The 10,944-nt window shown below is 47.3% G+C and overlaps 1 protein-coding gene across 1 annotated transcript in view; it reads right to left on the bottom strand.

The window, feature by feature from the left end:
* LOC107114087 (coiled-coil domain-containing protein 42 homolog) overlaps window positions 1-10,944 on the bottom strand; it is a 41,225-nt gene that overhangs the window by 26,058 nt on the left and 4,223 nt on the right. Inside the window, exon 2 of the mRNA XM_015415515.1 lies at window positions 10,140-10,238. Coding sequence (XP_015271001.1) covers window positions 10,140-10,228 — 89 coding nt within the window. The 5' untranslated portion in view covers window positions 10,229-10,238. The remainder of the gene's footprint in view (window positions 1-10,139; window positions 10,239-10,944) is intronic.

Below are 10,944 nucleotides of genomic sequence, written 5' to 3'. Positions count from 1 at the left end.
TGTGGCATATGCTAATGAGTTATGCTAATGAGTCCCCCTAGCTCTTTTTCTACGAAATGACCCCTGCCCTGCCCTTAAGCATTACCACCTGCCTGGCCACCCCTCTCCCTCCCCTCCTGCCCGATTTAAAGGGCTTCAGCTGATCAGTGGGGACCACATGGCCCACCGACCAGCTGGAGGGCCCTTTAAATCTAGCAAGAGAGAGGGAGAGGGGCAGTCACAGGCCACATGTCTGGCTCGCAAAAGACCCTTTGAAGTAGGGTGGGGGTCACAGCATGCGTGGCTGGGGGAAAAACAGCCCTGTGCGCCACAGCCCCCACCCCGCTCACAAGAAGGCCCTGTCTTTTTGCAAGCTGCACATGTGGCCCATGACCACCCCTCTTCCACCCTCCTGCTAAAGGGCCCTCCAGCTGGTCGGCGGGCCACGTGGTCCCCGCCGATCAGCTGAAGCCCTTTAAATTAGGCAGGAGGGAAGGGAGGGGGGGGCCGGGGGGGGGGTGCAGCGTGGTCATGCTTGAGGGCGGGGCTTACCCTGCTGGCCTGATGGCTGGAGGCGTGTTGAAGACCCCAGAAACAGGGGAATCCCCACCCGGACCTGGGGGCTGGCAACCCTAGTCTTGACTGAGCTGCACATACAGTCCCCGGTTGGGGCAAATAATGCTCCCGAGGCCGTTTTGGGTCAGGGAAACATTGTGGGGAACAGGTGGGAGGCTGAAGCTCCCTCTCTCCCTCATGCTGCAGACCTGATCTGAACTGGGCCAGCGAGGCAGCTGGGAAATTAGTTCTCAGCAACTGTCATCTGACTGAGGGGAATGAGAGTCAGCGGCCGGCCAATTCGTTAAACCAGTGTGGTGTTTAGTGTAGCCTTCAGTTGTCAGACTAAACAAGGGCAGGGAGCAGGTTATTCTCACAAACTTGTAAATCAGGAGCATTTTGGGAAGAAGTGGTGTTAACTGGCAGTAGGAACCAAAGTGTTTGGTCATGAATGACTATAATTAGGATGGATTCAGGTGGGTAGCCGTGTTAATCTGAAGCAATAGAACAACGTTTGAGTCCAGTAGCACCTTTACAACACACAAAGTTTAATTCTGGGTATAAGCTTTTATGTGCATTCACACTTCTTCAGATACATTGAAACAGTTTTCCTCAAGCCTTACATATAGGTGGGGGGGTGTATACCAGGAAGGTCTAGTTACAGTCAAGATGCATAAGTAACTGAGTGATAAGTATAGCTAAAATGGATTAAAGCAGTTGGTAAAATTTGGGAATAGCAGCAAATTAGCATAATTTGCTATTGACAGGTTTTACCAACGGCTTTAATTCAATCCATCAGAGGTCCATCAGTGGCTATTAGCCACAAGGTATAGATAGGGACTCTGGGGCAAGTGATGCTCTGGGTCAACAGTGGGAGGGCTTCTAATGTCCTGGCCCCACTGGTGGACCCTCCTGATGGCACCTGGTATTTCTGGCCACTGTGTGACACAGAGTGTTGGACTGGATGGGTCTTTGGCCTGATCCAACATTGGCATCTCTTATGTTCTTATGTAATCTTAGCTATACTTATCACTCAGTTACTTATATTGGCGGAATTTAAATACGGAAGGAAGTGGAGCAGTGACTGTTCAAAGGGAAAAAATTAGGTATATTAAAGAACAAGCTGTTACAGAACATAGAAGAGAGAGAGCCTAAACTATCTAGTCTAACTTCTGTGAGAGGAAGAACTAGAGGAAGAAAGTTCTGCAGGAGCAGGAAGTCTCCAGAAGAGCCAATCAGGAGACAACAAGGACATAATTTGAAATCCCTAATCTACCTATGTTAACTACCAGTCCTTCAGCTGCGCCCCTGTAGGGTGATCTTCAAATCTTCTTCGCAGGGCTGCACTATGGACCTTGCATATTCCAACAATGTACGCTTCTTGACTCTAACTAGCCCTTCCTGACAACTAACCCCCCACCCTGCACTCTACCTATATGTAAGGCTTGAGGAAGTCTGTTTCAATGTATCTGAAGTGTGCATGCACACGAAAGCTTATACCCAGAATTAAATTTTGCTGGTCTTAAAAGTGTCACTGCACTCAGACTTTGTTCTGTCATTAGTCTATCATTCTTGAAATGCCATGTAAAGAAAAGAAAGCAAATGCAACCACTGTTTTAGATAACACTGTGAGGCTGCAGTCCTACATGGAACAGACATTCTGAATCACACACAACTGCATTTAAAGTTATTTGAGCTAAGAATTGATAAGTGCTAAGAGTTTCTCGTTGTGTAAGGAAAATGCCTGCCTTGCACCCTCCGGTCTTGTTTATATGATACAAATTTGGTAGCAGCAAATATTACAGCAGCAAATATACTGGGTATATGGCTGTTAGATTACCGAATACAGATCAGAGCACAAACAAAATAACCAGGGTAATTACCACATGCTCCTTAGAGTCCTCTGGCCAACCCCTTTGCAAAAGCTTTTAAGGCTGACTACAGCAACCAAGAGTACCAGTGAGTGGTGGCAGCAAGAAGCATCACAATGGCATCTCTATGGCATCTCTCTGCTTCAGCCATTAGCATCCTCATGGATTAAAAAATACTTGGAAAAGCGAGTGTACTATCGTGTTTTGCTGTGTAAATACTGTGTGTTTTTGTGTTTTGTTTTTCTGTCTCAATGTGGAGTTTTAAATGCATGTTGCCGTGATCTAAAATGTAGGCTTGTTAGTAAGAAAGACTGGGACTGGCTGGGTGAGTGAAGGGTGTCATGATTGGATAGTAGCTGTTAGGAAGCTATGTGTTAAATCAATGAACTGAAGGGTGACTGTTTATGACTCTGATCCATGCCAATAAAGGTTTTGAATTGAATTGAATTGAATTGATAGTAGCTGTTCCATTGGTGGCAGAGTTTACTGTTTTGTTCAGAAAGAGGCTTTGTGTGGGAGCTAGTGCTGAGCAGTGTGTGTGCAGGAAGGAAATTGAGTGAGGTGCTGTAGGGTGTGAGAGAAATCTATGTTAGGGTTGCCATTCCCCCAACGGGGGTGGGGGTTTACCCACTTTCAGGGGGCCCAATCCGCCGCCACCCAGCCAGCCGGTGGGGGGGAGCCCCACCTTCAAAGAGCCCCATCCTCACCTATATGCCCGGCGCAATGATGTCACATGGAGGAGACGTCATTGCACAGGGCACGTTGCACAGGGGACATTCTAGCATTTGAGAAAAACTCTGATTACCATAAAGTTTTTTTCTCAAACGGTAGAGCATCCCCCGTAATGTGCCCTGAGCAATTACGTTACCTCCAGGTAACATCATCATGGCGTGCGCACAAAGCACATGCACCAAAAATACTTGGACGTGGAGAGGGACCCATCCGCCGGCAGACAGGTAAGACTCGGCAACCCTTATCTGTGTTATGCGGGGAAGTTGCTAGCCTGGGTAGCACTGGCAAGCTAGGAAGTTAAGCTTTGTGGAAGTTATGAACCTAAGTGGCAAGTGAGGAAAATAAATCTCTGTGGAAATTATTTGCCTAAGTGGCAAGTGGGTGGAAAGTTGGGAAGTTAAGGTTTGTGGAAGTTATTGGCCTAAGCAGCAAGTGAAGAAAATAAGTCAGCGTGATTAGGTCTATTTAAGGAACCATTATGCTTTTGTATCTATCTGAAACCATTATGGAAACCATTATGCTGTTTATGTTTAAGAAAAACAACTTTTTACTTTAGAATAAAGGATCCTCTTTAACCTCACAGCCAACCCCCATGAACTAACTGTTCAGTCAGTCTACCATATACAACTAAGGCATCCTCTTATTTGTGTCCAACTATGAATTCTAAAGTGAGAGCCTTTGGTGGCCCCCAGCTCTGGCAGAAGATCGACTTGGCAACCCTAATATAGGGGCATTATGATATTGGCTGATCTGTTTTCTTGTGCTCAGACTCAGTTTGAATCAGACAGGGTTTGAACCGGGGCACTTTACAGGTCTCAGGCCCTGTCTTTTAGGAAAAACAGGCTAACATGTTAAATAAGCGGGCACCTGTGTGAAACTCACACGGAAACTCCCTCCACCCCCTTCCTCCTCACCACTCTACCAGCTACCACATGTCCTCACTGCTGCTGTCTCCACGATCCCCCTTCCTCTCTCTGCGGCTACCTTTCCACCCCTCCACACTGCCACTCTGTCCATCTCCCCTTTCCTCATTGCTGCTGCTCTTCCCACCTCCTCCTCCTTGCTGCCACTACCCACCCACCCATCACTGTCTGTCGTGCCCCTGCCCGTCATCCTGGGGTGTCCCCCCGCTCGGCCATGTTGCCAGGTGCAAAAAGGGAGTGGCCAGGACCTCAGAATGCAGGCAAGAGGCTTTGGCTAGCCAGCAGTAGGCTCTCTCCAGAGTTTTCTCTCAGCGTGTGCTCTCTCAGTCTCTCCAGCAATTCTGTTGTACGCACATTTTATGAACCACTTTGTACTCTGCCACTGCCTAACAGGTTTAACTTTGTAGGTATACTTAGCATTTCCATAATACAGATGATTCTAACATCATGAATGTATTCAGGTATTAACTTTGGTTCATTTGTGACTGTTTGAATGCATGCTGGGAAGAAGGCTGAAATGCTGATACACAGTTATGTTACCCATGACCTTGCTTGTTCTGGCCAGCTACAACTGCACATGTTTCTGATGTCAGTTAGCCTACCTAGAATGAAGAACAGGAAGCACTCTGTAACCATATCAGTTATATAGATACAACATGCAACTTCATAGCTTCCGAAAGAAAAGTGTATTGCTCTGTTAGGAAAAGAAGAACTCTGCCTGGGAACAACCACCCCCCAGGTCTTAACCCAATGGGAAATAGGTGATGAAATTTGACAATGCTTGATGGAACCAATACTTCTGTTTTATTTCTCTGATGTAATGTGAAGTATAAAACCCTGGGGTGTGTGAAATGGCAGTCAGATCCCGGTAGGGAACCGATTCTCAACCGGGTTCTGTCTGAAATGACAGACCAGAACCCGGTTGAGAATCGGTTCCCTACCGGGAGATAGCGCCTGTCTGAAATTCCCCATGGTTTCCACCAATTTACCCGGTATCGACGTCAGACTGACTGGCCTGTAATTTCCCAGATCTCCTCTGGAACCCTTTTTAAAGATGGGAGTGACATTAGCTACCTTCCAGTTCTTAGGAATGGAGGCAGATTTTAAGGAAAGATTACATATTTTTGTCAGGAGATCCACAAGTTCACATTTGAATTCTTTCAGAACTCTCGGATGTATGCCATCTGGGCCTGGTGATTTATCAGTTTTTGTCTATCAGTTTTAGGACCTCCTCTCTCATCACCTCAATCTGACTCAGGTCTCCAGTAGTCAATCAAATCCAGTCTCCAGTAGTCAATCAAAAGCCCTGCTGGGCAAATGTCACACCTAGAGAAGCCAGCAGGTGGAGGTCCCCCAGTTTCAGGCGCTCCTCTCCGCCCCCCCAATTCCCCCCCCCCAAACAGGCAAGAAGCCAGAAATAAATGCAACACGCCTACGTGACCCTGCAGTGACATAGGCATGTTGGTGATGGGGGGGCCGACACTCTGGTTTTGGGGCTAAACTCTATGGTAGAAGCTAATTCTACTCTATGGTAGAAGCTAATACTATCATACAGTTTTGCCCCAAAACCACGTCACCCCCCAACATCCCCAACATGCCTACGTCACTTCCAGGACATGTAGGCATGTCACATTTATTTTCAACGTTTCTCCTGGCTCCCAGTAAGTTCACACACACACCCATCCCATCCCCAAAAGGTCTGAAGGACTTGACAACCCTAGCTACACCTGACCCCACCCACTTCCTTAAAACAGTTGGCAGATGCCAGAAAAAGTATCAGTGGGTCCCCTGCCATACCACATAGGAAGGTAGATGGCTCATTTTCTCTGGAATGGCAGGGTAGCCAGGGAAACCAAAGACGGAGACATTACACAACATGAGAAAACAAGATATATATGGAAAACAGACATAGCCAAGGTTTAGGGAGAGATATGTCAAGTTTAACACAAAGCATAGTTTGGGAGACTGATGGATACCTTATAGATAGCTATTTAAGCAGACACCCACGTATAGCAGCTGCACATAGTTTTTCAAATCTTTTAGTCCTTCCAGAGCTGACTCTACCAGCTGGAATTATATGCTTCCTATTTGGCATGGTAGATTTGTAGAAAGACCTCGTATGATCTGCCGTAAGATCAGTATTTGAGTCCGCATGTCCTGCCGCATTTGGCAAAACCAGGCTTTATACTTTCTCACGAGGGAGAGCTTAAATGATGCCAACTGTCATTTGCACAGTGAAATGTGAAGACATTCCGGTGCACAGTTCAGCTCTATAGTCTGAAAATTTTCCCTCCCTTCACAGCGTAAAGGTCAAATCGGGGGTGGGGGCTGAGTGTGTGAGAGTGGGGTTTTTTTATGCCAGTGTGGTCTGACTCCTACACTGTGGAAAGCGGCAGCGGTGAAATCATCTCTGGATACATTCTGATGGGATCCGCCGGTGCATGCCAGCAACTAATTTGACCCAAGACCAAATGCTCTTTGCATGACTCTGGCGCACTGACTTTCAAGCCACCATTGCCCTTGGCTAGATAATTCACAAAACAATGGCAAAAATGATGGAAACACAACAAACCGGGTGGAAGATAAACTCGCTTGATTATGTGTGCCAGTCTTCATGCTAAGGGGAAATGGATGAAAGCAGCTGGAGAATGAAAAGCACAGGGCAGAGCTATAGAGAGCAATTTTTTTTTGCACATGGAACTTGTCCCTTTCTGGATTTTCTGGTGGGAACGGGATTTGGAGGGACATTTAAGGCTGCTGCAGGAGGGGGAGTGGTGGGAAAATAAATCACACTTCATCAGCAGAAGTCCTCCTGCCTGCGAAAATGCCTGCTTTCCAAGGCACTGTGCCAGTCTTCAGTGGGGCAACATCTCTGACTATCCCACACTCCCTACATGACGGCACAATGACTGATAATTTTAGCCAGTTAACAAAAGTCAACTTTTTTTGCTGTCAAGTCACAGCTGACTTATGGCAAGTCCGTAGGGTTTTCGAGGCAAGAGACAGTCAGTAGGAGTTTGCCGTTGCCTGGCTCTGCATAGCAACCTTGGTATTCCGAGGTGGAATCCCATCCAAATACTGACCAAGGCTGACCCCACTTAGCTTCTGAGATCTGACTTGAGCCTGCTAGCCTGGGCTATCCAGGGCAGGGCAGACAAATGCCCCTACCCCTTTTAAAACCAGAGGCGCTGTGTCTTTCCTGGCTACATGACGCAGCCTAGCCTGACCAGGAGCAATCTTAGCCAGTGGGCAAAAGGGACCAGCTGTCTCAGGCTCCACACTGGGAGGGCCCCCAACCTGCCCCCCCCAGGAGGAGGGGAAAGAAAAAGAACAACTGTCACCCACACCCACACCATCCAGGGCTTGGACAGCTGGCTTCTGGCAATGGTGGCTCGCACATACCTTGCACAGGGTGAGAGCCACCCCTTGCTTGGCACTTGTGGGGAGGGAGGCTGTGGGTGGTAGCAGCGTTTCTGGGGCCCCATCCTGGACTTTTGCCCAGGGCCCAAGAAACGCCAAGACTGCTCCTGACACAGAGCTTGGGAAAGATGGGGAAAGCTTCCTTGCTATGTGGGATTGATTTGTTTTGCCAGCTATTAAACGGACAGAAGCTTTGCCAAGAAAAAATGTCAGCTTCATCTGCAACAACCAGGAGGGTTTCAGTCTTTGGGTTCCTGCAGGATTTCTCCCTCCATCCACAAACAATTTTGAATTGCAGCCTGCTGTAGGAAATGCTGCTTTTATCCAAACAGGCTCCAAACAAGATGAGCAGGAAAGTATGCAGAACCCAGAAAGGAGAGTTTATGATTTCAATTAGGAAAATGTAACAGTAAGAAGAATTTCCCCACCACTGTGGCCTCACTATATTTCCCTTCCCTTCCTCTGGTCACTTTTTGAGGAAACAGTAGACGTTGGAGGGGTCTAATGCTGGAATCCCAAAGTCATATATACATTAGCCCTCAGCAGCAGCTGCGAGAACGGTTCTCACACCCACATCTCTCTAGATCTGCCAGCATCTGCCACACGATCAAGTAGAAGGCTTTTGCTCTTCCCCTCTGGAGTCTAAAAAACTTTTCTTGGCCCCCACCATCCCACCAAAATGAAAAACTGGCTGCCCCACCATTGGCTCGCCAACCCTTTCACTTGAAAAAAAGCAGGTCTTTCTCAGTCAGGCTGATCCAGCAGTTGGTTCCCTTCCATGAACGCAATGACCTGGCAACAGTGATCCATGCAATGGTCACCTCAAGACTGAATTACTGTAATGCTCTCTACATGGGGCTGCCCTTGTCCCAAATCCGGAAGCTACAGCTGGTGCAGAATGCAGTGGCCAGGCTGTTGTTGGGCCTCCCTATGCAGGAGCACATCTGGCCTGCACTGAAAGCTCTGCATTGGCTACCTATAGCATACCAAATTTGGTTCAAGGTGCTGGTTCTTACCTTTAAAGCCCTATATGGTCAGGAACCTACATACCTAAGGGACCGCCTTTCCCCACACGTTCCCCAGAGGGCACTACGATTGGGGTCCCAAAACCGCTTGGCCCTACCGGGCCCTAGAGAAGCCAGGCTGGCTGCGGCAGGGGCAGGGCTTTTTCAGTGGCGGCTCTGCACTGGTGGAATGAGCTCCCAGAGGACATCAGGGCCCTGCGTGACCTCTAACAGTTCTGCAGGGCCTGCAAAACGGAGCTCTTCCACCAGGCCTTTGATTAGGGAGCTGCACCCAAGAAATTGTAGCCCTGGCCCAACACTAATGACATTGTCAGCAGCCAGTTATTTTATTGGCCGGCTGTTGTCTGAGGATGCTGCTAACCTGCCATCTGACATAAGCTAGTACTTTATATTTTATAATATTCTTAAGTGTATTGCTCTGTTTTTATCTAATTCTGTTTTAATTGTTTTATATTTTATGTGAGCCGCCCTGGGCCTGCCATGGTAGGGAGGGTAAGATATAAATTGAATGAATGAATGTATTTTTTGCATTTGTGTGTGTGTTTTGTGCATGTGTGTGCCCATGCCTGGAAGCCAGGGTGACCCCTGGCGACTCCTACTGGGGTACAGAGGCCATTCAGAGGTGGCTCAATAGCCTGGCTCTGGCCTCCCAGCCCTGGTATTCTCCGGAGGTCTCCCATCCAAATACTTACCAGGGTCGGCCCTACTGAGCTCTGATGAGATCAGGCTTGCCTGGGCTATCCAGGGCAGGGTAAGTCTTTCTCAGTCTTGAAGCTTTCACAACTGAAGAAGCTGGGATCTTCAGTTGCCACCGAATTTTTACCAAAGGCAAAATCAGGACCAAATTTGGAGGCTTCTACCTACCCGAGCAAAACACCCCTAAGGAGTTTCCATAGTTCTTGGGAAACAGTGATACAACTTCAGGTCGCCAATTCATCTTGCTCGATGCAAAAAATTCGGATGATTTTGAAGATGCCTGTTTGGGCAAAATGTCCTTCGAAATTCCTTCGATATTAAAGCTGTGATGCTAGAATATTTACATTTACTTGAGAATAAGTCCTATTGAACTCACTTCTGAATGAAGAGGGATACAACAGGGCTGCACAGCCAGCAACATTTCACAGCAGTTTTGTACATTCACCCTGGAAACGTCTGCATACAATGCTTGTACTCTATTACAGAGGCCAGTTAGGGATGCCAGCTTCCAGGTGGGACCTGGGGATCCCCCGGAATCACAGCTCATCTCCAGACTACAGAGATCAGTTCCCCTGGAGAAAATGGATGCTTTGGAGGGCGGACTCTGTGGCATCGTACCCCATTGAGGTCCCTGTCCTCCCCAGGCTCCACCCCCAAATCTCCAGGAGTTTCCCATCCTGGACCTGGCAACCCAATGCCCACTGGTGGCTCAGGGGGGGACGACGTCATGGCAACTGTAGGAGGCTAAATAGCATGCCATGTCCCAAACCCATAATACACATGCATCTCCTCATTGTTCAGATGTTTTCTGGCTATATGTAAACCTGCTGTCTGTTGCATCAGTTTGGCACTGACCGCTAACGTACCACAAGCCCTAACCAATTATCCTTTCGGCATTCAGAGATATTCAAAATGAACATTAGTAGTGATCGCCTTACCTGTGCTCTCCTAGCTGGGTCACAAAGACGTTTTTCCTCCTGTTTTCCACCTGCAAAATGTATTTGGGATCACCGTCTCTTGCCATCATCAGAGGACTTCTATTTCATTAAGAATGAAGAAAAGAAAGAAAACAACTTTTCTTGCCTCCCAAGAGGCACTGTTACTTGCAACAATCTCCCTTGCAAAAATAAGTTGGAGAAAAAGGAGGCTGAGAATTTTGTTTTGGGGGAAAATTCCCAGCCTGCAACTATCTTGTTGTTTTAATGCTGTGTTACAGTGCCATGTGCAAGAGCAGCAGCACACCAGGATCTAGTTGCAAACTTTGAAGCACAACGCAGGCTTCAATGTGTGAGGTGAGTTTTCAGGGTTGCTACAGTTACCTTTCTGCACTGGGTTGCTTTCCTTGTTTCCCCTAGCAACCCCCTGGCACACAGAGTGTGGATCAAGGCCTTGAGCACTAAGTGAAACCTGCCCTTGCTGTTCTCTAGAGAGTTATTGCTGCAGCATAGTTATACACAAACTGTTCTAGAACTACTACAACGAACTCCTTCTTTTAAATAAAACAAAAAGTTGTGGAGTGGAATGCCTGTTCATTGCGTGTTAGAAAGGATACATAGCAAGTTTGTCTTATGAAAAGCAACGTGAGAAACATTTAAGCAAAAACAAAGTTTAAGCACATTTAAGAATATTTGGGGGAGGTTGTGTCGTTGTCACCGCCACCATCATCATCATCATCATTATTATTATTATTATTATTGTTATTATTGTTGTTATTATTATTATTATTATTATTATTATTATTAT

This window comes from Gekko japonicus, unplaced genomic scaffold, assembly GCF_001447785.1.
Source record: "Gekko japonicus isolate JY-2015 unplaced genomic scaffold, Gekko_japonicus_V1.1 scaffold1684, whole genome shotgun sequence".
Classification (NCBI taxonomy): Eukaryota; Metazoa; Chordata; class Lepidosauria; order Squamata; family Gekkonidae; genus Gekko; species Gekko japonicus.
This window is presented reverse-complemented; position numbering and strand designations above follow the sequence as displayed.